Below are 26,405 nucleotides of genomic sequence, written 5' to 3' on the forward strand. Positions count from 1 at the left end.
TGAAACAGCTGGTCACATCCAAAGTTAGCAGGGGAAATAAATTCACCCTTGCTTGCTTGCTTGCTTGCTTGCTTGCTTGCTCTTAGCTAGCTTTCTTCTCTTTTACATTTTTCATGATCCCAACTATAGGAAACGATGCCACCCAAAGTAGGTGACAGTCCCTGGGATATGCCCACTGATCAAGATTAAGACTCTTTAAAAGTGCTTCCAGGTTGTGACAGGTTGACAGTTAAAGCCTGGCGCATGCAGCCTTGTCAGGTTGACATAAAATTTGCCATAACACTTGTTTAGTTCTGTCTGATTTGGAAAGGAAAACTATTTTCAGATTTTAACAATGAAATTCCATAGAATTTGATACTCTTGAACATAAAATTTCTTTATTTAACAAATATTCCAGTGTTTTGAAATTTCATATACAAAATTAATTCCCTTCCATGAAGCTTGTTATATGAAGAAAGAGATAATCAGCTACTAAGAATCCATACAGTTGTCATAAGAGTTGGTATAGAAAAATAAAACACTTGCCCCTAGAGGTATTGTGGGCGTGGCTGCTGTGTCACATGTGTGTCAGGAGGTGGCAGAGAGGGGAGAGGCTGTGAGTGTTCTGACTTACAAACCTAACATTTCCTGGGAAAGGTGAATCTAAGACGACCATCAGTTTGGCATCAGGCTCCCAGGATATGGAACAAGCCAGAGACTAGAAGAATTCCACCTGAGACCACAGCCCTGGGCAGAAGCAAGCCTGGTCCAAGGTCCAAGGATTTAAATTGGCGGACCCCAACATCTATCCCATTAATAAACTGCTGGAGTGTGTGAAGAGGCCGGTCTTATAGATCCCAAACTACAGGATGTCCATGAGACAGGGCAACAACAGGATATCTGGGAGGAGTCTCAGTGAGGTTCCAATACTGATAGAGTAGCAGAAGCCAGAGGCCTCGTGGCAGACCGACTCATTGCAAGGAACATTTGCAAGAAGTGTGGACAAAAGGAAATACTGTGGGACATACTGTGACACACAGCTTCCACAAGAGTTTTATCTGGGGGTCGTATTGCAAGCATGGAAGGTGGGCACGAGGGAAGGGGGAGATGAATGGGATTGGGGTCCATGATGTGAAATTCATAAAGAGCCAATAAAAAGCTAAAAATTTTTTAAAGGGGAAAAGATAAGGCAGGATGGGAAGACAGTAAAAGAAGGAAGCAGGGTGCTAGCCTCTAAGGTGGTCAGGACCAGCCTCTCTGAAGTTTCGGGTAAGTAGGAACTGTGTGTATGAGGTAGAAGACTTCATCTGCAGCAGAAGGCGTGGGTAGCTGAGGAGCAGCTGCACAAGCTGAGGTTGCAACATGCCCAGTTGGCTTGAGAAGCTCAGAGTGGCCAGCGGTCCCATGGGTGTGGGTGGAAGGAGTGGGAGGCTGCAGGGAATGAGCTGACAGGAGGCTGTGGTTGGAAAATGGGATGCCAGTGCAGTTACTAATAATGATGGTCTGGGAAGGGGTGGGTGAAGTGAGGGGCGGAACATCACCACACTGATTTGTCCCATAGTGTGTCCCAAACCGTACATTTTAGCGTTGTGTATATTTGTCTCCACATCTACATCAGACTTGATTTTCACGTGAAAACCCTCAGAGTCACTGATCCTGACAACAAGCTGATGAGAGGTCGCATCTCTCCGATGTCTCTGGGCTCCTTGTCCCCTTTAAGGTCTGCAGCTAGTTGCAACAGAAATGCTGCCACTAGTCTGCTCGTGCCCAGGACATTCACAGCAGATGCAGAATAGCTTACTGATTTCCATGTCCAAGGTCTCTCCTTGTATTGTTGGGAGAGCTGTGGGCATTTGACTCAGTGCCTCTGATAGAAATGACACAGCCCCTTCTGTAAGATTATCTACTGGATATTGTGTTGTGGGATACATCTGTGGTTGCTGGAGGGCTAGAGAACTCACTGATCTTAAATTTACTCCTAGGAAAGTTGTGTTTATATAGATAAATTTTTTTGTACTAGTCTGTAAATTTCCAAACAGAGCTGAGAATTACATGTCCTAACATTTGCTGTCATCAGAAGATATTTCATGATCTCTACTAGTCAAGGCCAAATTTTTGAACACTTTATTTTCCAGTTGTATTTGCTGAGTAACGAGTTTGGTTCTTCTTGGAATTTGTAAAGTGACCTCATGGAATGGAAAAAGAAGTTATTGCCAACAATTGGAACATATACTTGTCTCTGTAACTATATTCAGCCAAATCATGTTCAGATGTGTGTACATGATGTGCTAATCATGTGTCTATTTTGCTGTGCAGTGGTCTGGGTAATATTAGCCACTCTGTGCTTGAGCAAGGCAGGTATTTTATTTTGCTTTCAAAGCCCAAATTATTGGATTAAAAAAAATGTTGATTTGATTGCTAGTTATTTCTTCAGGGTGTTTAGATTTTGTATTTTGTTAATTTTTCATGTTATTAGTCTTTTACGTTTAAATTGTTCTTATGTCAGGATTTTATGATTCTTAGTGCTGCTTGGGATTGAACCTAAGGGGCCTTGCACGTGGCAGACAAGTGACATTGAACATCCCCACCTCACATAAAGATGGTCTTTAGTGAAAACTTTAGCTAATTAGTTTTTTGTTTTTATATCTCAATTTTCATTTCATATCAGTTTTTTTTAAGCCACCTAAGTAATTTTAAAGTTGGGATATAAATTTAAGGATATTAAGGCTTATTCATAACGTAAATTTACATCTGTCTCTATCAACCTATATACCTACCTACCTACCTACCTACCTACCCACCCCCCCACCCAGCCAACTTCAGATATTTGTAAGGGATTATCTCAAATGTTTGCATTGTGGGCTGGATAAATGGCCCAGTGGTTAAGAGCATTTGATATTCTTGTAGAGGACCTGATTTGGGGCCTAAATCTGTAACTCCAGTTCCAGAGGATCTGATGCCCTCTTCTGGCCTCCTTGGACACTGCACACTGTCACACAGACATGCAGGCAAAGCACTCATACACATACTCAGAATGTTTGCGTTGTCTTTGTATACTGTGTAACAACAGAAAAGTGCCTTCTGGGCATATGCAGGGTCTCACAGTGTAGTGGCTAGCCTGGAATTCACTGTGTACACTAAGCTGGTCATGAACTCCTGTAAATCTGCCTGTCTCTGCCTCCCGAATTCTGTGATTGAAGGTGTCACCATCATACCTGGTCATAAGTGTTATTTTTGTACAAGAAGTGCTTAATGTTTTTCCTTAGCTTTTACCTTATGGCTCCTAACAGTCTATTCTTTTTGTCTAGAAAATAATAAGGCTAGGAGTAATGATTTTGCTGAGAAGAACGGACTTCAGAAATATGAGTATGTTTTACACCCAAGAACCACTGGCTTTACCTTTGTGGTGGACCGCCTAAGAGAAGGTAAGTTCTGATCTTAAAATGTGTGGTTTGAAATAAATGTGACACAAATCGCTGAGCTGTGTATGTATATCTGACGTGTAGTGAGCCATATGAATCCAATGACCTGTGACAAATAGTCACCTTCCTCTTCTAAATGTTTCATGTCATAAAATTGCCTGTGCCTAACATGAAAGGCCTTGAAACCTCAAGTAAGAGAAAGTGTCTTTCCTTAAATGGCATCACTGTTCTTTGAGTCTGATGTGTTTTAAGATACAAACTATAATTTGCTAAAATGGAGCCTTTTACATCGAAGTACCGTGATTTTGAAGAAATATTTGCTACCAGCCTAGAATCACATTGGGATGGTAAGACCAAACCTGTCTATGGTCAGTTTGGGTTATTTTTGAAATTCTGTGATTATAACTACTAAGATGTGGTCTGTGGTCTTGACTTTTGCGTTGCCAATGCCTACTGCACACCTCTGCCATCAGCTTGTAGAAGCTTGTAAAGGTGGAAGTCTTTGTCTCTGTATCTGTGCAGAATGGCACGAAGGCATTCAGGTAGTGCCTGTGTTCTCACTTCTGTCTCTCCTCTCTCTAACTTAGACTTACTCTTCTCAGTCCACAGTATGGTTTCCATTTCATGCATTTAGTCATTTCTTTAACTGGGAAGCTAGCACATTACTGTATTTCTTAGTTAATAGAAAATGACTTTTACTCACACAATTATCCTAAGTACAGACAAGATAATGGAGATTGTTTTATAGTTGACTACCCATCTAGAAAATATCTACTAGCAACCTGGTTAACTTTGTTGCACACTTGAAGTGTATATTGCCTAGTTGATACTCAGAACACTAGTCAGGAGCCACAAGTAGTAATTAATTGTTCCCTGCCAGAACTGGTGACTGACTCCCCACAGCCAGTTTATCATTTAAAAAGGAGAAAGACAGATGATAATTCTGCTTATTTCATTTAGAATTGTGGACTAGAAACCTATATACTATAGTGAAAAGAAAAAACATGTTGATGCTTGTTAAAGTAGTAACAACAGCCACTAACATTGAGTTTTTACAAGTGTGGGGCATTGCACTGTTTGTAGTGTAAAGTTTACTTCCTCTTTAGAAGCCTGCAGAGCAGTTCTCAAGTATCACACAGAGCAAGGGCAGACAGCAAGAGGAAGAAAGTCATCAGTTGCTGGATAGTGTGAGACTGAGTAGCATATGCTCTCATTTATAGTATAATAGGAGTTAGTCTCCAAGCCACAAAGACACCTTAGCAGGAGTGAGCTGCGTGGTTTTAAGAGAGGATTGAAAAGAAAGGCAGGCAAAGGATAATGGAAGGGTAATGGTCTCAGGTAGGTGTGGGATGCTGCAAGGTGACAGCAGGAGCAGGCGTGGACTGAGGAGGCACACTACAGTGTTGAGGACAGATTTGGTCTTTTGGCAGAAGTGAGATCTGCACCAAGGGTCACAGTAAAGAGGGTCTAAGAGGCCACTGAGTCCACAGCATTTTTTTTTTTTTTTGAGACAGGGTTTCTCTGTATAGCCCTGGCTGTCCTGGAACTCACTCTGTAGACCAGGCTGGCCTCGAACTCAGAAACCTGCCTCCCGAGTACTGAGATCAAAGGCATGCGCCACCACTGCCTGGCACACAGCATTCTTTTAGGAAAGGAATGTAAGACTCAAGGAGGCCCAGCTCAGCTTTCTGATCTTTAAGCCTTGAAGATCTGCTTTTACAGTACCCTGTGAAAAGAAAGCTTGCTGGTATAACAAATGACCATTATAACCACATTTCAGCAGTATTTCAATGGACCCCCAGGAGCCACACATTAAAATAATCAACCTAAAGCACCGCTTTCATGATTCTCACTTGCAGCGGAGCTCAGTGTGGCTGCTGTCTGTTGCTAGGAAGTGTGGGCAGGCAAACGTGACTTAGAACATCAGGAGTTAAGGATAAAGCGAGAGCAAGCTCTATCTATCTATCTATCTATCTATCTATCTATCTATCTATCTATCTATCTATCTATCTATCTATTTATTTTTGAGACAGGGTTTCTCTGTGTAGTCCTGGCTCTCCTGGAACTCACTTTGTAGACCAGGCTGGCCTCGAACTCAGAAATCAGAGAGCAAGCATTATTTAGCTAGAGCGGAGAGAGAACAAGGAAAGGAGCCCATGTTTTTCTTTAGACTCGGTTTACCAGGGCTGAGAATACTTGGCAATGTGACGCTAACTATGTAAGTAGGGTTGTTTGCAACAGTAACCACAGGGTTTGCCCTGAGTGCCTTCCGTTGTACCATCTGTGTACATGGTTTATCATTCTGCTAGAGTCTTTCTTTTTGGGGGATGTGGAATCGCCCTGCAAATGAATCAGCATTAGTTGTGTTGACTCTTAAAATATGCCAGAAAGTGGTAAGTACAAGCTATTTTCCTAGCATGCTTTTCAAAACTTTATATATTATACTCATAGGTCCTTGTTACCAGCAAGTCATACAGGCGTCTAATCACAGAAACCACAGAAACTTCCATTATGCGAGTGTGTGTGGGGGTATGAGTGTGTGTGTATGTGTGTGTGTGTGTGTGTGTGTGTGTGTGTGTGTGTATGTGTGTGTTTAAAAATGGAAATAATCCAGTCTCAAAACTAGTTACCAACTTAGGGGAAAGAAATTCCTTTTTAACTATATGTTATAATAAAATGTATAATGTTATCTTCAGCCTTGAAATCACTGTCTGCAAACACTATTCATCATAATGTCTGGTAAAGTTTTATTATAGATGATGGCTATTGTAATAATTATTTTCACCAGGAGGAGGCACAGGTGTGCACATTTGAAAGCACTGAGTCTTATTGAAACAAGTTGAAATTAGGCTAGACTACCCAGAGTAAGAGATAAAAAACATTTGTTTCAGAGTATGATCCAATTTGAAATATGATTATCTTCAAGAAGTTTATTGTCTTAATGGTTAGAGATAAGAATAATACACATTGAAAACTGTCTACATTAACATGCATGTTAAGTGTTAAGTTTTATGACATACAGTATGCAGAAATTTTGCTAAATAGTACCAAGTGTTCATGTAAGAGAGTCCTGTGGTCTGAGACTGAGCTGGATAGGCAGAATAACAAACATTCATGGCTGAGAAGGTACAAGAAAGGGCCAGTGTGGCTCAAGTAGCCACCTTGCAAGCAAAATGTTATTTTAAAATGTGATACCTCAGGTAGCCATAATGTTAGTCTATTAATAGATTGAATCATCATACAAATTGGCCCAGCTATTATTATTTAGATTTGAAATCAGTATTTTTTAAAAATTAAGACCAGTCCAAATTTCTGTTTATAATATGTAGTTCATATGCATAAATTCTGCTTAAGAAGAAATGAAGGACATAGCCTTTCCATGAATCTGGGTGTCACTGAGCTAACCACTAAAGAGAAAGTAAACTCTCAGCAGGTAGTCAGGACCAGCACGCTGGAACAACGGTCAGTTTGATCATGAAGAGAACTGCCGACATAACGATAGATTTTATGCATATGTGGTACCTGTGTCTGGCCCTCTTGTAGAGGTCACTGTAGCTCTCCTTGGCTATGACAAAACTGTAAGCAACAGCAGTATATTCATAGGTAGCTTGGCTTCAGCAACATTGTGAAAGTCCTTTAGCTTCTTGAACTTGGCCTGATTCATGCCTACCTGCTTACAGTTAATCTGTTTGTTGTAGTGGCATTGTATAGGGAAGGAGTCAAGCCAGCATAGGTCCCCACCCTGTGCAGCACACACTCCATTTATTTTAGTCAGTGAGCCTCTCCTAGGATGGAATTTCAACCACCCTGCTCAGCAGTGTGGAAAGGAGGGCAAGGAAGACAGGCAGGCATGCAAACAACTGAGCTATTGGGGCACTCAAAACCATGCAGCCTGACCTTTCATGGCGCCTTTCTTAATTGTGTGGGAGCCATTTATAAATATGTCAAGACTTTCCCCTTATGTTTGAAGTGTGATTGTACAGTAGACCTTTGATATTTGCAAGAATATTTTCTGGAACCTGTGCTGCTTCCCCACATTTGCAGTACCTTTGCAGATTAGCAGTTGGCCTTCTTTTGAGGTCATGTCAGAAGGAGCAGATCCTGTCTGTTGATTTTGGTACATAAGTGCACAACACTTAAGAGATCAATGAGTGGGGTGCGCACACAGCCCACCTAGGTGATGTAATTAGCATTCTGAAATAAATGCATTAAAAACTAAGAATGAAAACAAAGAAAGAACCTGAGCTTTTCACTGTGGACAGATCCTGCCTGTATCTTTTTAATGAAGCAGTTTATGGCAACCCTAGAAAATGATGAAAAGCATATATTTTATATGATACAGCCCTTTAACATCTAGCAACTGCCCTTTGTGTTCCAGGCCTTGAGTTGTACGTGTTTTTCCTTCCCTTCCATGGTGCTTTTACAAGCATAGCTTCTTAGTGCCTGGCCCAGGCTTGCAGACTCAGTCTGGAGCTGCCATACCTGGCTTCACAGTTCTCAAACAAACCACTGTCGTATGTGCCACCCAATTCTCCCAACCGAGCCATGCGCCCTGCCTGTACAGACAGGCTGCGCACAGCAGCTTGTGCAGGGCCACGTGGCTCAACAGGAAGATTGTAACTCAGGGTTAGGTTAGTTTGATGCCAAAGCCCATGCACTCCCCAGTGTACGTTCAGAGCTTCTCTGTTTTAGATACCACAGAAAATTGTTCCTCCTTGCAGCCTCCTTCACCAGATATTTACCTGGAGCACCTTGAATGTGTTATAAATTTTGTTTCAGTGTGTGTGTGTGCGTGTGTGTGTGTGTGTGTGTGTGTGTGTGTGTGTGTAAAACATTCTTACCTTAAATTTAACACCAATTATCTCTGGTATACTTTACACCAGGTTCTTCTTGGAATGACTGCATTATTTGCCCCAGGTACCGTGATTGCTACTGTGCCTCTGCTTTGCATTGTATCGGATAGTAGTATATTGTAGAGGATAAACAGTTGGAACTACACCCCACATCATATTGCAAGTGCCCATTCTTCCAAATTGGGGCTCTATTTTCCCTCATTTTAGCCATTACCTCTCAGATATGCATCCTAACTTTATATGGGATTTCTGTCTATTAAAAATAAGGTATTTGTTATTATAAAAAGCACATTTATTATTACAAGTAGGAAAATTAGTTATAAAGAAGGAAAGAAAGTCACCCATAGCATCAAGCATTTGCCCCTGAGGGACAGTCTTGCTCTTCTGGCTCCTGCTTCAGCATGTACACACAGTGAACATTAGGGTTCAGACATGCATCTTGTTTTGTAATGATTTTTAAAATTACAATAGTTTGTAACATGTTTCTCATTTGTTCTCAGAGTATATGCACTCTGCTCTATCAGACAACTGTTGAACTAGATTCCAATTTTGCTATCATTACAAATACTATCACATGATTATCCTCTGATGGTCAGTTTCCTTATCCTAATTACCAATGTGTGTAAGTTTTCTCAAGGCTTTTGAAAAACTCTATCTTTATTTGATCCTCAGTTCCACTGAGAATGCTTTGGGACGCTCTCTTACAGACATGCCCACATTCTACCATGTCCCCTGTTCTTGCCTCTGACTCACCTGTCCTCCTTTCTCCTGTGTAATCCACCTCAGACACTGCTATCAGGCAGCCTTCAGTAAAGTACCACTCTGGGACAATCATATATATGTTTATGTATGCAGAAAATGCTCAGATACCTATGTTCTTGAGAACTGTAAAGTTTAGAAAACAATGTTAGTGCATTGGTTTAAGAAATAAAAATAAAAGTACATTGAGACATAAAGACACAAAATTGTAGCATATGAATAGAGAATTAGAGAAATGAGACATATGTCAAAAAGTCACTTATAGATTTATGCCATTTTCATATTTTTTATCTTAACATGGTTGCACTTTACTTTTAATGATTGAAAGAAAGACACATCCTTTTTAATCTTTTTTAATGTGTGTGTTTTGCTTGTACCCATGTGTGTGCAATGTCTGTGGAGGCCAGTAGAGGGCATCAGATCCCTAGAACTGGAGTTACTGATGGTTGTAAGCCTGTATGTGGGTGCTGTGAATTGAACCCAGGTTCTTAGAAAGAACAGCCAGTACTCTTAACTGCTGAGCCACCAGTTGGTAAACAAAGGACATGGAAGAAGGTAGCTGTGTTTACTTTTTAAGCTTTCCTGCTCTAAGTGCCCCTTCCTGCAGTGTGAGCCAGACCCTGACTTATTGGCCATTCTTCATCATACCTCTTACTTTTGCATTTTACCTCTGGTTGCTTCTGTCCATATTCAACTCTGCAGTTCTTCACTTACATTTGTAATCTTCTGTTCTTTTCCTAAGGACCTTCTCTGAGTTCGTTCCCAGTTTCTGCTCTCTGTCTAGTAGAGCACTGCTCTTTATTAAAGAGCTGCTGTCATGCCTCCCAGGTCACCAGAGCAATGAGTTCTCTCTCAGAAACCTAACTGTAGTACCACTACCACCTTCATTCTTGGAGCTTAAATCCCAGCAGATAATCATGTGACAGGACTTTTCTGCTGTGAAGTGGGATGTACGGTGGTCTGCAGGGGCACTGAGGTGGAGCAGATGGTAACTACTGTTTCAGATGTACTCCTGCCTTTCTTTCTTTGTTTTCCCACTACTGCAGGAAAATGAGCGATCCCCCTCCCATTGAATATACTCTTTTAGAAGAGAAATGTAGAAACATGTTTCTTGTAACTGAACTTGAATTTGATCATAAAATATCTATATAGAAATGTGCCTTTAAAAATCGTTGTTTCTATTCATCACATCTGGTACTCTATTACACAAAGCTTATCTCAAACAAGTCTGCACTATACATCGAGAACGTGCTTCTTAATGTTTCCACCGTTAGCGTTTCTGTCAGCGAGCTTTAGTTCTGAGGTGTTGCCACAGGGACAGTTGGACAGCTTCGCGTCACTCTGTAAGGTTACCCTCCAGGAGGAGGAGAAGTTTGTCCTTGACCAGATGCTGCCTTTCACCTACCAGCCAGACGGCCAGGGGGCCTGCCCTATGGAGGGAGGGCCTAAGATAAACCCTCAGAGTTTCTGTTATTACAGAGTTACCATAGTTATAACTACATAGCATTTTGTACTCCTTTGAAACTTTTGTCTATCCCACATACCGGGATCCTGTTAGGATGTCTCTATTAATGGTAGCACCCTGGAAACTGCTGATTACTGACACTTATGAAATGTTTATTTTAAAATTCAGAATTGTGGAAGAAGAAACATCTGTAAGTACAGTTTGTGGTGCTGCCCCCTGTGGGTGGTGACTTGTTGGAGTGTGTGCTGACCATGACGTCTTGTTACACGCACTGACTGACACGTTCTCCCTGGTCTCCCTCTGAGGGCAAGAGTGAGATGAGAAAACACAGTAGAGGCTGTGCTGGAGCCTACCTCGTGTCAGCTGCATGGAAACGGCCATAGGGGGACAAGCTGGAACAAGCTTTATGGGAGGGTCGCAGGTGAGGATGTGTGTGTGTGTGTGTGTGTGTGTGTGTCTGTGTGTGTGTGTCTGTGTGTGTGTGTCTGTGTGTGTAACAAGACTCCTGGGCTTCCTGTTTACATGAAAGTTTGTTCTCAGCAAAGGTCAGATTTTGGCCTGAATATAATAAACTCTCTGAACTCTTAAATCAGAGAATTCATTTTAACAGGAGCATGTTGCTGCCTTTTGGGTTTGAATATCATTTGATTGCTGTGTTTCTTTTTTGGGTTTGTCCAAAAAAGGTTTATCTTGTTTGCTGTCAATCTGGACATGTGTCTGTCTATCTGACTGACTATATTGTCTGTCTCTCTTTCTCCCTCCCTCCCTCCCTCCCTTCCTTTCTTCTTTTCTTTCCTTCTTTTATGAAAGTTGCAGCTTATCTCTCTTAGCTCTTTTGGCTTTGTAGATTTTATTCATTCTTATTAAAAATACTCTTTCTGCATCCATTTTTAGATTGTATGTAAAAAAAAGTCCAGGATTTGCAGTATTATAAGTAATACTAAAGCGCTTTCAACTCTTGATAGTATGTGTGTCATATAAAAACAACACCAAATATATAAATTGTTCACTTGCATTCTGCTTAGGCTATCTTATGTATGTTATACAATATGAACTGATTATGTTTCTATATTGCCATTCTAACATAGGAAACTCTTACTAGAGCTTTACATTTGTGTGATTCATTTTTTTTTTTACATTTGTGTGATTTTGTCTTTGACCATGAACATTGTCTCTGTTGCTCAGGGTGATTTTTTTTGTTGCAAGGACTGAAATATTTTCTCTCACAAATACATAAATATTTTTAGTTTCTTAGGTTCATTTATCATATTTGAAATCTGTATTATGTGGTTGTAATACTTTTAAACAACTAGCCTTTGGCAGTGAGACAGCACTACAAAATTTTTAAGCTTTAAAATTCGAGGTATTTTGTTATCTATCGATTAAATCCACTTTCATTGAAGTGAATTAGTCTCCCCAATCTCAAGAAATCATTATTAATATGGGATCCCATGGAGCTACGTGACAGAGCTTTTGAGTACAGAATGTTTTAAAACATTCATGGTTATTTATAACATGTCATTCCTGTTTCCTTAGAATTGTAAATGGTCTTTACCAGAAGACAAACTAAGTGAAATATGGTCATCAAGTATAGGGCTTGATGGGGAGGCATGGTGCTATCCAGGCTGAAGAATGAGTTGGCCAGACATAGACTTAGCCCTGACGTTCCTCAGTCAGTGTATCAGGTCTTCATGATTTACAATGGCCGTGAGCTCTATTGCATTTCATAGTCTCTTAGAGTGGTATACCTGGCCACTGAACTTCGTCTGCATTTGTAGATTGTTTTGGATGTCATTACAGAAGACCTAACAGACCAATCATGGCACACTGCTGCATAGGAGTTTCTTGCTATTCCTGTTGTGAGTTCATGGAAATTATCCTGCAACTATAATTCATGTGCCTAAAAGGATTTGACATTTTTCAGAGTTATAAGATTGCATGTCTTCATAGAAGAGTGTCTTAAAGTCCACGGTAGGCTTTATAATGTTAAATTTTAGACTGCTCTGTCCTCCATGATTCTGTGCACATAAGCATATGTACATAGGTATATATAATATACAATTTAAACAAATTTTTACAAGAAATTAAAAACCTTTCTTATCTGTAAAAAAGCATCTGTATTCTGTTATTAGGGTTCTTTTTTAATTCAGGTGTATTGTAGTGACTTCAATGTTATTTTTAATGGAGACTTATCTGAATATTTCAGGGATGGACAGTGGAAAGATCTGAAGTAATTAGGAAACACTGGGACTTTGGCTTTGCTTTGAAAGATGAGTATCAGTTCAGGGAAAGAGAAATCTGTTATGGAAAGCTTGTCTGGTTATGCTATTTTATACTTGTCTGGATTGAAGGTGTATATATGTAAATATTCTAACAAAATGTCTTTGTAAATATATCATTTTGTGTTTAATTTGAATGAATAGTAGTTTGTCTTGTAGTTAGGGTCACATGATCAAAGGATGCTGATGACAGCATCAGCATAAGAATTTGTGATGAACACAGTTAGAAAGTGTATGATCCAAAGGTACAAAGCGCCATGGTGTGATCAGTGTGTAAAAGTACAGTGTATGATCCAATAGTACATACACAAGGGTCTGAGTTTGGTTCCCCAGCACCCCCATAAAACACTGAGCACCCTAGCACAAGCCTGTATCCTCAGCACCCAGGAAGCAGAGACAGAAGAATCTCTGGGCTTTGTGTCCAGCCTGTCAAGCATTAATGTGTCCATTAATGAGTGTGAAGGCTTAGCGAGAGACCCTGTCTTTAAAATGTAGAGCTAAAACTGATGGAGGAAAACACAGGCCTGGACACTTCCCATGCTTATGTTCATGTGCACCCAATGTGTGCACACATCTTAACACACAGACATACATAGAGTTACTGAATAGAGAAGGATCATTATTACAAGGAGAGTAAGAGATAAAATTATGTAATTGGAAGTTAAATTTGGTCCTGATGGTTTGAATAGAAAATTTGGGAGTGCATAGTTGCTCAGTTAGAGATATTGTGTAGAGACTGACAAGGCTGGAGCCCGGGGTTGATCTTTGATATTAAAGAGTCAGAAGCTACGTTACAAAGTAGTCTTAGATGTCATGAAGTTGGACTTTCAGCAAACAGAAAATTAAAGGAACATGAAAGCATACCATTTGTAAAGGTAGCAGCTATGACTGTAGATACTCAAGGCAGGTAAATAGATTGTCCCTTTGTACTATTCTGTGACTGTAGACACTCAGGACCGGTGAATAGATTGTCCCTTGTTACTTACTATTCTAGGCATTTACTACTTTTTTTTAAAGCTTTGTCATCTTCATCATTATCCCAAAATAGTGCCTTGTTTTTAGATTTCTGCAGTAATTATGTTCCATTTAAAGAAGACCCAGTAAAAGTAATTATACCTCATGATTTTTACATCTCCTTTGAGCCACAAGTGAGATATTTACAGAGCTGTGACGACCTATACTAGTGGAATATGATTCATCTTTATTTCCAAAGATGCTAGACAAGAGTCACTGAAGAAATGCCTTATTTATCTCTTTACAAAATGGATGGAGATTAAAAAAACAAACAAACAACCTTGTCTTTTCTATAAGTGGTCATATTTTATATCTATAGGCATTGATTTGATCTGAATCAATCTTTTCAGCATTAATGAGTCTGATTACAAGGCTGGGTCCACACAACCGATGGATATGCTTTCTGTATGTTATTTCTCAGATAACTGCTTTCTAGGAGCCAGAAATACCCCGGAGAATCAAAATCTGAAAGAATCCTTTTTAGTACAACAATAACCATATTTTTGGTGACCTTAGAGAATAAGGACTGAAGTACCAGAAGCCAGAGTGGAGTATAGTGAAATGGTGGAGTGGAGTTATATGTAAGGGAGCTTGCTGATAAAAAGGGCTCATGTAACCTGAAGCAAAACCCCTTTAAGGAGAGCTTGGAGAGCATAGTGTTTTGTAGGCACTTGTGCCACCGTGACTGACCTTATATGTGCGTCTTGAGGCTTTGAACTCAGATCTTTATGCTCGTACAACAAGCACTCTTATCCACTGAGCAATCTCCCTAGCCTTCAGCATGGCATTCAACTATATCATCACCATTATCCTCTCCTGTCTCCTCTCCAAGTGGTCCTTTTCTTCTCAAAATTCTCTTTCTCTGTTTCTGTCGCTGTCTCTGACTCCCCCCCCCCCCCCCCCTTGTAAGAGAAACCTGTGATACAATATTTGTCTTTCTGGATATGGTTTATTTTAAAATAATAATCTTCAGTTTCATCCATTTTTTTTTGTAGATGACATAATTCATTCTCTTGGGAGTGATAAAATTTGATTGTGTTATATAGTGTTTTCTTTGCCCATATGCCTGTTGATGGGCACCTAGATAGACCCCACAACTTGGTTATTGTGAATAGTGCCTCCATAAACATGAACACACAGGTGTCTCTTGTTATTCTGATTTAAGATTCCGTTGTAATCCAGGAGCAAAGTTCCTTGATCAAATGCAATATTTGTCTACTTTTTTAAAATATGGTGTGTGTGTGTGTGTGTGTCTGTGTGTGTGTGTGTCTGTCTGTCTGTCTGATAGGGCTGTTGTTTCTAATTCTGTGCTGTGTTCTCCAGGCTAGCTGACCCACAGAGGTGCTAGGCAGTTCTCCTGTCTCCGGTTCCTATATCTCTGTCCCTGTAGGAGTGCTGGGATTGCAGGTGTGTATGCAGTCTCTGTGTTTTTTCCCTACAGAGCCACATCTGCAGCCCCATTTAGTTCCTGAGAACCTTCCTCACTAGGTCCTTTAGTGCTTTAGCTGCCATTGTGGAGTCACTTCTAGTCTTCAACAGCTGAGCCACGCAAGTTACGTATGTGTTAACTATTTATTGTATCTTAAGACCTTGGGACACGAATTATGGATCTGTCTTTAACTCTGATATCCCCCTCAACGCTTTTCTTCTGTTTATCTACCCGTCCACCTAAACATCCACCCCAGCTGCACACATAGGGCAGCAGTGCCAGCCTGTTTAATGAAAACGGACTGAAGAAAATAACAAAGCTACTACAACCATGTTGCATGAAAGAGCACTTAGGAAATTGGTCAGAATTCTCTACTAGGTTAATAATCCTTGCATATCAACTTCAAAATATTATTGTATGAAGATAGATAACTTCCCTTGCCCAACAGAGTGAAGTATATTTGTAGGTGATTATCTTAATGTAATGGGTTAAGGTATTCAATATTTATCTCATTGTTCTCTTAGCCATCAGTAATACTCTTACAATAATACAGTCCACTATTTATTTTTTAAGTGTATGTCATTTGCTTTAATGACCATTCTATCGTGGGAGATGAAATCTCAAGAGTTGTTTTGATTTGCATATCCCTGGCGACTAAAGGTGTTGAACATTTCCTTAAGTGTTTCTCAGCTATTCATGTTTCACAACTTGTTATGTTTTGTACCCTACTTTTAAAATTGGGTTGTTTGTTTTCTTGGTGCCCAGATTTCTCTTCTCTTCTCTTCTCTTCTCTTCTCTTCTCTTCTCTTCTCTTCTCTTCTCTTCTCTTCTCTTCTCCCCTCCCCTCCCCTCCCCTCCCCTCCCCTCCCCTCCCCTCCTCTCCCTCCCTGTCTCTCTCTCTCTCTGATTTAAGTTTTATTACATTATGATGAGAAAAGATACATAATTTCAATTTATCTGAATTTGTTAACATTTAAAAACATATTTTGAGTAAATGGATTTACATCACATTCTTCTTTCCCTTTTGTACCCCAACTCCTCCCGGAGAGCCCCAGATCAAAGCAGGAAGTGTAACTACATGGTACACTTTGTTTTTATTTACTTTGTATTTACTTTGGGGTGGGCTTTGTAGTCCAAGCTGGAGCTTAGTGTTGCCCACCTTAGCCTGCCAAGTGTGTATTGAAAGTGCATGCTGCTGTGGCCAGCAAGGGTGGACTTTATCCAGAAATTCCTTAGTTACTCCCTCTGTTCTTAACATTTTTCTTTTTAATCTTGTCTCATGCCTTTGATAGATGCTTATTGATAGGCCAACATTCCTCCTTCCCTTCAGCCATGTTTGAAAGCATCCCTGGTAATAAAACACGGAAGCTAAGGTATGATTCCTACTGCTTTTACAATTAGATGACTACTTTAGTTTTACTCTAGGAAATTACTTGCTTTGAAAGAAAGATGGTAGTTATGACTTCCCATGAGCCAGAGGGCCCAGGAACATCAGCCTTCGTGTGGTTTGCTGGCACACTGGATTTTACTTGTACTATAATCCTTCTACTCTCATAGTTTATCTAGAGAGGACTTTTAGAACCTGCTTTTTCCACAGGTGTTTGGATTAATTTTTTAAATTTTTATTTCTATTTTTGTGTGTAAGTGTTAGAGTATTTGTTTAGCCACCTCTACCAACCTTCTACCACCCGAATGCCTCCCAACTCTACAACACTAGGTGGGAGAGAGAGGATGGAGGGAAAGGGGGGACATAGACGTTTTAGGGATATTGGGTACTTAGGGGCGGGTCCAATCTTCATCGTTGTCAAAATATTCAGAAACTCATCAATCGCAAACCAGCAACCAGCAGCCTCTGCAGGTCCTCTTGGGGCTGTCCCATTTGTACCTTCTCCAGAGTCCCAGAATTAAACTATCTGTAGCTTGAAAAAATTACTCCCCCTGAGACAGTCCTAGTTAATGACTGTGGACAAACTGAAGCAGCCTCATATCCTCCACCTGGGATTAAAACGAAACATATTCATATAACATAACTGAGTTTTTAAAGGAACCAAAATTCTTACTACACATATGTACTTGCACCTACATGAGTTTATATGTAACACATGTGCAGTAGCCTGCGGAGTCTAGAAGAGGACATTGGACCCCTTGTACTAGAGTTACAGGTAGTTGTGAGCAGCCACATAGGTGCTGGGAACTGCACCCACACCCTGTGCAAGAACAGCAAATGCTCTTAACTGCTGAGCCATGTCTCCAATTGCAAGAATCTTTTTTTTTTTTTTTTGCATACTTCACCCCACATAAACTTGTGATTCAGTACACTTGTGGGTGAAGCTGTAACTTGAAATCATCACTTAAAGCTTTTCAAAAGATATTTGTTTTAAACTTCTATCATTGACCTTAAAATACCCTGACCCAGCATTTTTAATAGATTTCTTTTGATGTCGGAGTAAAGATAGTAGCTTCATTATTCCTTCACTGAAAGCACTTTTGTGGGTGGCACAGAGAAATCACTGTGTTTAAAAAGTGTTGAGTGAAATAGAATAAAAGGTTTGACTTGCCCTACCAAGAGGCAGGAGACCTAATTATTCCCCACTCATGCATGAAATTGGGCCTGATAATATTCCAGGAGAGAGGAGACAGGCTCTTACCTGGAGGAGTAGGATGCAAAAGCAGAAAGCATTTACTTTGGGATGGAAACTTGACACATCATCTGGTGTCTCACTATGCAAAGCTCAGTAAAAATTTCAGGGCATGAAAATGTATTCAACACTCAGATGACTGATGGTGGTTGATCACGTATGCAAAACACTTAGACAGTTAAAGGTGCCACGTAGCATAATTTTAAAAGGTAAGTGCTGATAAGCCAACAAACAGCCACCAGCCAAGGCAGATACGGTTCCTGTTGCTTATTGAGATGTTACACATGAAATCCACTTACGTTTCATGACATCAAAGCTGAAATAGTGTTTAATGTTCTAGAAACTTTGCTGCCCTTCAGTCCTCTGTCTTACAAGCAGACTGGATAACTGACATGTAATTTGTTTTGCATTTGTCAATCAGCAGATACATGACTGCTACTCTCATAGTTTAGGGCATGGCCAAATGGCTCAGTGGGCTGGCGTGCTGGCTTAGCAGGTACTTGCCACTAAGTGTGAGGGCCCCAGTTCAATGCCTGGGATTCATATAGGGGAAAGAACTGAACCAAGCCTGCAAGTTGTTCTCTGACTTCTACACTTGTTCTATGGCACTTCCTCTGCTAAACAAAATACAGATTAATTAATTAAATGCATTTTAGAACAATTTAAGGAACAGTTTCCATAACTTAACTTGGAAATATAAATACTATGGCTATTGAAAAACTGGTGATCAGGTTACTTAGAGGCCCCTGTTGAGTGTGTAAAATGAAGATGTTGGCCTCATGATTGTTAGTGAAGGCTGACATCTGTGTGAAGAGCTCAGCTCAGTGCCTGCAGCACATCATAGCCCTCCCTCAGCACAGCACTCACCGTGGTTATTCCTGCTTGGCTGTTTCCAGCTGCTGAGCTCTCGGATGGAAGTTGACAGTAAGAAGTGGTTGTTTGTTTTGTTGTTGTGTTTGTTTACTTGTTGTTTGTTTTTTGAAACATGGTTTCATTGTATAGCCCTGCCTATCCTGGAACTTGCTTTGTAGACCAGGCTGGCCTCAAACTCAGAGATCTGCCTGCCTCTGGCTCCTGAGTGCTGGGATAAAGGCGAGTGCCACCACTGCCCAGCTAAGTAGTGAATCTTTTATGTTGTACTCTTAATGGAAACAAATGAGAAGGCTTTGGAACTATTTTGACCATGGTCTGTAGGATAGCAGGCTTCTTTAATTCTTTGCTCACCACTCTCTACAGATCTTAAACACAGTGTGGTATATTTAGGATGTTGTAAATGAACAGATAGAGGAGATAAGTTTTTATTGTTGTCCAAGGTCATGAGTTTAAGCTCCAGCATCACATACCCACATGTATGAAAGTACACAGATTTAAAAAGATACATAGACCTGTCTCACTGTCTAGCATAGAGCTCACAGGCTATCTACAGGCAGAGAAAAACAATTAAAAATGCACCACACTATCTTGACTTTGTTATAAATGCCCCAAGTGGTCTATGAATATCTGTGCTCTTTATAAACTGAATTTGGCGCATGCTTTTCTTTGACAGTTTCTTTTAGTATGGTCTGGCAGTGCCATTTTGTAATCTTTAACTCCTTAAGAGGCTGAACCAAGTTCAGGACTTGTCTGGTCTACAAAGTGATCTCTCCTACCACACCATTAATGGTTTGACAGCTATTGTTTATCTTTGTGATCCCAGATCTTGCCACTGGGAATAGCGTGCCCTAAGCATGGACAAATGAATACTGTCTACTCTAGTTTCCTCTCTGGTCCCCGTATCCTAGCATGTGCCTTACAGAGACAGGGATGTAACAGTAAGAACAGGATGGAATCCTGAGCAGTAATAAGAGAGGATTTTCTTTTTCCTACTTAATTATGTTAATGTATTATAAAATTCTATTAATATGACTTTCTCAATTCAAAATTAATTGTACTGTTTGTAGAACTGAGCTGAAGTGTATCACTTCTTTTATGAAGGGGACATTTACCCAGCAAAGTAAATAAAACTTAGGAAAGATTGTATAGTCCCTTCCATGTATTTTAATAGCATTTGTTTAGATACATTAAGTCTTGCATTTATTACTAGTAACAAAGGCCATCTGTTTATCCTTGTTTTAAGTCTCTGCCAGCCTCCTACTACAGTTTCCTTAGGGAGTGATGGAGTGTGAACTGGAGCAGAGCTCCTCCCCTTCTCAGTTAGCCAAGTTAACTACCTCCTAACTTCACTCCTGCTGTTGAGTGTTACCATTCAAATCAGATGCAACATCTTAGGGCTCGTGGAGCCCTTTATCTTTTATAGATAAAATTAACCAATGCTTTATTATAAAACATCTGTCAAATTTATCTCATGGCTATTTTCTAAAAGTTCCAACACTGGAAAGTCTAGTTTATAGGAGATGAAACTAAAGAACAAGCTAATATGTCTTGTTTAGGGTAGAGTTATTGCTTCGTTGGGGTCTGGGAACGAGTGTTGAGGACCACATGATTAAGATGTATTGCATAGATGTATGGAACTGAGAATACATGTGCCCCTTCCTCCTTTATGTCCTCCTTCTTGTTATAGCCCACCAAGTCCTTTCAGTGTTTCCTGTATATGCAGAGGGAACTTGGCAGTGGCTACATTTCCTAAGAAAAATACAGCTGTTAGTTTCCAGTAGCTCCTGAGCTAGGAGTAGAGAGAGCCCCATGAGCCCTTCTCCCATGCATGCTGCAAAGTTGACGGTTTTGTGCAGTTAGGGACCAATCACTAAACTGAGATTTATTTCCACTTTGCTCAGTGTAGGTTCTCAGTGCCTCCTGGATGGGTTATGCTTCTTCCTAGGTAGAACATTTCCTGTGGCTTCCAGTGCAATGCACCTTTATCCTTTTTCCTTACCAGCATTTTTCAGTATTGAACTTAATAGATATATTAACATATGTTGAGTTTATTCACATCAAAGTGATGTTTATACGAAGGGCTTTTCAAATGATAAGTCTGTATTTTTTTCCACAAAGAGAGTCTAAATTTGGGGATACTATGTCTAAATGTTACATACTGTCACTTTCCAACTATTTTGCTACATGCTGAGAGCTGTTGTAATATTTCTGAGCTGCTTTTTAAATACCAAGTTGCTCAGATACCAATAAAGTGATACAAATGCTGAATTTAAGTGTTATAGTAATGCATATAATATAAAATAATTGTTAAACTAAACATGCTTCTAAACTTAAAAAGGATACTACATAGTTGATAATAGTTCAGATTTGGAGATAACTCTGGAGTAGTCTACTGGGATTTATGTAGATAATAAGGGATGGAATGGGTCATTTAAGGAACGTCCTGGGTGCTGGATAGGTGGCTCGACCGGTTAAGAGAAGTTCTTCTGTGGACTGACGGCTCACAAATTCTTTTTTTTTTTTTTTTTTTTTTTTTTTTTTGCATTTTAAGAGAGACTTTATTTACATGACCTTCTTTGAAATACAGTGAAAGGAGATACATTCTTGAAACATGAACTTTTCATTTCAATGTAAAATGATAGGCAACATCACTTACATGTTCTTACAAACAAATAGATCTGACATTTAAGCCAGCCTGGTATTTAAAAGCTAGAAATGCATTCCAAACTCACATAAGAAAGTATTCCATTTTTCTGCACGTAAGTTGGCATTTTCCCTTTCTTACTGAAAACTGTAGATTCTCGGGGTCACAAATGGGCTTCACCTCCACACCCCAGTTCTCCCATTTAGTTCCTTGGGAGTGGTGTTCAACAGAGTGGACTACTGTTTGCTTCTAGAAAGACCTGCTTCACTTGCTGCAGGTGGCCCATACTTGGGAGTTTTTCTCTCACCGTGTTGTATTTTTCCTTCTTGAAAAAAAAAAGTGCAGGTTCATTCTCAGTGCTAAAACCTCCAGTTTGGGACACCTAGGCTGGTTCTTTTGTCTTTGTCTCATAATTCCAAATCCTGTTGCTGTGTAAATGACTTTTTTTTTTTTTTCTTTTACTCTTTTTTTTTTTTTTTCCATTTTTTATTAGGTATTTAACTCATTTACATTTCCAATGCTATACCAAAAGTCCCCCATATCCACCCACCCCCACTCCCCTGCCCACCCACTCCCCCTTTTTGGCCCTGGTATTCCCCTGTACTGGGGCATATAAAGTTTGCAAGTCCAATGGGCCTCTCTTTCCAGTGATGGCCGACTAGGCCATCTTTTGATATATATGCAGCTAGAGTCAAGAGCTCCGGGGTACTGGTTAGCTCATAATGTTGTTCCACCTATAGGGTTGCAGATCCCTTTAGCTCCTTGGCTACTTTCTCTAGCTCCTCCATTGGGAGCCCTATGATCCATCCATTAGCTGACTGTGAGCATCCACTTCTGTGTTTGCTGGGCCCCGGCATAGTCTCACAAGAGACAGCTACATCTGCGTCCTTTCAATAAAATCTTGCTAGTGTATGCAATGGTGTCAGCGTTTGGATGCTGATTATGGGGTGGATCCCTGGCTATGGCAGTCTCTACATGGTCCATCCTTTCATCTCAGCTCCAAACTCTGTCTCTGTAACTCCTTCCATGGGTGTTTTGTTCCCAAATCTAAGGAGGGGCATAGTGTCCACACTTCAGTCTTCATTCTCCTTGAGTTTCATGTGTTTAGCAAATTATATCTTATATCTTGGGTATCCTAGGTTTGGGGCTAATATCCACTTATCAGTGAATACATATTGTGTGAGTTTCTTTGTGAATGTGTTACCTCACTCAGGATGATGCCCTCCAGGTCCATCCATTTGGCTAGGAATTTCATAAATTCATTCTTTTTAATAGCTGAGTAGTACTCCATTGTGTAGATGTACCACATTTTCTGTATCCATTCCTCTGTTGAGGGGCATCTAGGTTCTTTCCAGCTTCTGGCTATTATAAATAAGGCTGCTATGAACATAGTGGAGCATGTGTCCTTCTTACCTGTTGGGGCATCTTCTGGATATATGCCCAGGAGAGGTATTGCTGGATCCTCCGGTAGTACTATGTCCAGTTTTCTGAGGAACCGCCAGACTGATTTGAAGATCCAGAAATGAACCCACACACCTATGGTCACTTGATCTTCGACAAGGGAGCTAAAACCATCCAGTGGAAGAAAGACAGCATTTTCAACAATTGGTGCTGGCACAACTGGTTGTTATCGTGTAGAAGAATGCGAATCGATCCATACTTATCTCCTTGTACTAAGGTCAAATCTAAGTGGATCAAGGAACTTCACATAAAACCAGAGACACTGAAACTTATAGAGGAGAAAGTGGGGAAAAGCCTTGAAGATATGGGCACAGGGGAAAAATTCCTGAACAGAACAGCAATGGCTTGTGCTGTAAGATCGAGAATCGACAAATGGGACCTAATGAAACTCCAAAGTTTCTGCAAGGCAAAAGACACCGTCAATAAGACAAAAAGACCACCAACAGATTGGGAAAGGATCTTTACCTATCCTAAATCAGATAGGGGACTAATATCCAACATATATAAAGAACTCAAGAAGGTGGACTTCAGAAAATCAAATAACCCCATTAAAAAATGGGGCTCAGAACTGAACAAAGAATTCTCACCTGAGGAATACCGAATGGCAGAGAAGCACTTGAAAAAATGTTCAACATCCTTAATCATCAGGGAAATGCAAATCAAAACAACCCTGAGATTCCACCTCACACCAGTCAGAATGGCTAAGATCAAAAATTCAGGTGACAGCAGATGCTGGCGAGGATGTGGAGAAAGAGGAACACTCCTCCATTGTTGGTGGGAGTGCAGGCTTGTACAACCACTCACAAATTCTTTTAAGTCTAGCCTAGCAGATCCAGGGCCCTCTTCTGGCCTCCAAGGCCACCCCACACATGCAACACACTTCTACACAAACACAGACATGAAATGTAAAAAATACATTTCTAAACAAATTAAAGAAACTTCCCTTACTAGTTAAAAAATGAACTGCCTGGCTTTTCCCCTCTCCTACTTGGCTTTTGTTTCAGAAGAATTTAGGTGGTCGGCCATAGCTGCCTGCGGCCACGCTAACTGGATTCCTGAGTGGGAGGCTGGAGCTGTATGGGAGACTACGGTGAGAGAAGTAACGAGACCAAGACAGTTTTTCTGATCAAGGCCCAAAGTTTACTAAGCCCAAAGTTTACTAAGAGTCTGTGCTTATAGAGTGGGGGGAGGCCCATCCCGCCCATCCATTCTTGATGCCTGTTGCCAGCCTGTAGGGATCTGCCTGACAGAACTGGTTTGGCAAGTAGGTGTAAATTACTGGATTGCTGGCTGTCTCTCTCCAGGGCCTCTCAGCAGGTCACACTGTCTTGGAGAAGAGCAGTGACAGGTGACAGAACCATAGAACCATCTAGGTTTCAGAAGGCTCCACCCCAAGTGGTCTCATTCTCAGTGACAGGGAGGTCTGAATCAGCCTGCTTCAAGGCTGGGGAGGCTACAGTCAGGTCTGCTGGTGAACCTGTAGGAGCCTTTGGCTGACAAGCAACAGATGGGCAAGGAAACAGGGCGCCTTTAATCCCAGCACTTGGGAGGCAGAGACAGGCAGATTTCTGAGTTCAAGGCCAGCCTGGTCTACAAAGTGAGTTCCAGGACAGCCAGGGCTACACAGAGAAACCCTGTCTCGAAAAACCAAAAAAAAAAGGCACTTTTGTTGCTGTGTTACTGGACCTCACCCCAATTTGGGTGCAGACTCCTTAGGAGACTTTCATTCATCCTGTGTCAGGTTGCTGGCTACAAAGAATTGCAACATGTGAGACAGGGCTTTGAGAAGTTCTGTTGTAACTCTGTCTTTGAGGAAAGTAGTGTGAAGTTGAGGCTCTGGCCACCCCTCTCTTGTCCCTGAACACACCTAGAGCTGTTCTGCGTCCTGACTCTTTTCCATAGTCACCGTCTCTGTGCCTCATCCCAGGAAGAGTATTTCACAGGCTGGGGAAATGTGATTCTCCTCAGGGTCTGTTTTCCTGGGCATCACATGCATCTGCACCGGTTCTGACTTTGCAGCCATAGAAGGCCGGCAAGTGCGAAACTGCAGCTTTCTACCTGGGCCGCTCTTCTGAGGCGCTGCCTTGGCCCCTGCGTGCTGTTTCCCGGACATACCTCTCTCTCACGGCAAGAGCAATTCCAGCTTCTCAGCTTTGATTTCAAACTGACAAATTGTAGATTTTAGAGAAAGAGATGGGCTGCATGAGTAAGATCTGTAGAGATGTCTCTCAGGCTAGTGAAATCAGATCACATCATACGCTTTGAAGGTAAAGAATTGCACTAGTTTCGTGCTGGTTCCTCCTCATCCTCCAGCAGATGGTAAAAAGCCATTTCCTCTGTAAAGGAGAAAAGAGGCCGAGCACTCAGTGAAACAAATAATACATAAGAAAGTTAGAGTCGGGCCGGGTGTGGTGGCGCACACCTTTAATCCCAGCACTCGGGAGGCAGAGGCAGGTGGATTTCTGAGTTCGAGGCCAGCCTGGTCTACAGAGTGAGTTCCAGGACAGCCAGGGCTACACAGAGAAACCCTGTCTTGAAAAAAACAAACAAACAAACAAAAAACAAAGAAAGAAAGAGAGAAAGAAAGGAAGAAAGAAAGAGAGAAAGAAAAGAAGAAAAGAAAAAAAAAAGAAAGACTCAATATACAAACCAAAATATTGAGGAAACTTAGGAAACAATCCTTGTCCAGAGTAAATACTTTAAATGGCCCCTGAGTGCTTCAGTTTTTTCCCTTTATCATAAATGGTAAAGTATCAAGAATTAAGCATAAAAAGTTTGTAGGTAGAGGCTCGATACGATGAACGAAGTTCATGAGAAAGTGCAGTGCTCCAGCAGCAAAGCTCAAGGTTTCTGTCCAGGAGAAATAGGAAGTGTCTACAAAGCAGACATTGGGGAGGTGTCAGAATGCTCTAGGAACTACTAGCAGAAAAAGTGAGAGTCCTTTAATTTCTAAGAAAGTAGGTTTGTAGTGAACAGAGCCAAATTCTTCAGCAAGTTGGGGAGGAAGCAGCATTTAAGCATTCAAGATTCCCTAGGTTTATTATGGTCCCTTGACCATCTTAGTGAGATGCTGCTATGTAGTTTAACCGAGGAGCAAAGGGACCAGCAAAGAGGCTGATTAGAGAGCAAGAACATCTTACAGGGGGCGGTCCTCAGGGTGGAGACAGGAAAAAGCCAAGATAACAGGTGCCCAGCACTGCTCCTGAGTCAGGAGGGAGTGGAAGGCTCCAAGGAGAATTTCCCCAAGAAGATGACACTGATAAGCTAGCTGATGCTTGAATAAATGGAAAGAGAGTTGTAACTTTAGCATATGATTTGGGTATGAAAACTTGACAGGTCTCTGAAAAATGATTAGTGGGACAGAAAATAATCGTAAATGTTGTTCTCATCCACTGTGAATATCACCATAGCTATTTAAAGTGCGTGGTAAATGGTGGCCGTACAAAGACCTGGGATTGAGCTCTCTTGGGACTGTGAAGGGATGTGGGTCTTTCCTCCTCCCTGCGGCAGCAGAAGCACATGTTCCAGGGAGCTTTCTGGTTAGCTTGGAAGTGATTGTCCTTCCGGGTCACCATAATGTGACCTTTC

The 26,405-nt window shown here is 40.9% G+C and overlaps 1 protein-coding gene and 1 pseudogene across 4 annotated transcripts in view; both read left to right on the forward strand.

Annotated features, from left to right (window-relative positions):
- The window catches only part of Lclat1 (lysocardiolipin acyltransferase 1), a 135,384-nt gene that overhangs the window by 85,407 nt on the left and 23,572 nt on the right, over positions 1-26,405 (forward strand). For all 4 annotated transcript variants that reach the window (NM_001081071.2, NM_001177967.1, NM_001177968.1 and 1 more), the window contains exon 5: positions 3,288-3,404. In NM_001081071.2, the coding sequence (NP_001074540.1) occupies positions 3,288-3,404 (117 nt within the window). The remainder of the gene's footprint in view (positions 1-3,287; positions 3,405-26,405) is intronic.
- On the forward strand, positions 521-625 carry Gm25406 (annotated as a pseudogene).

Source organism: Mus musculus, chromosome 17 (assembly GCF_000001635.26).
Source record: "Mus musculus strain C57BL/6J chromosome 17, GRCm38.p6 C57BL/6J".
Classification (NCBI taxonomy): domain Eukaryota; kingdom Metazoa; phylum Chordata; class Mammalia; order Rodentia; family Muridae; genus Mus; species Mus musculus.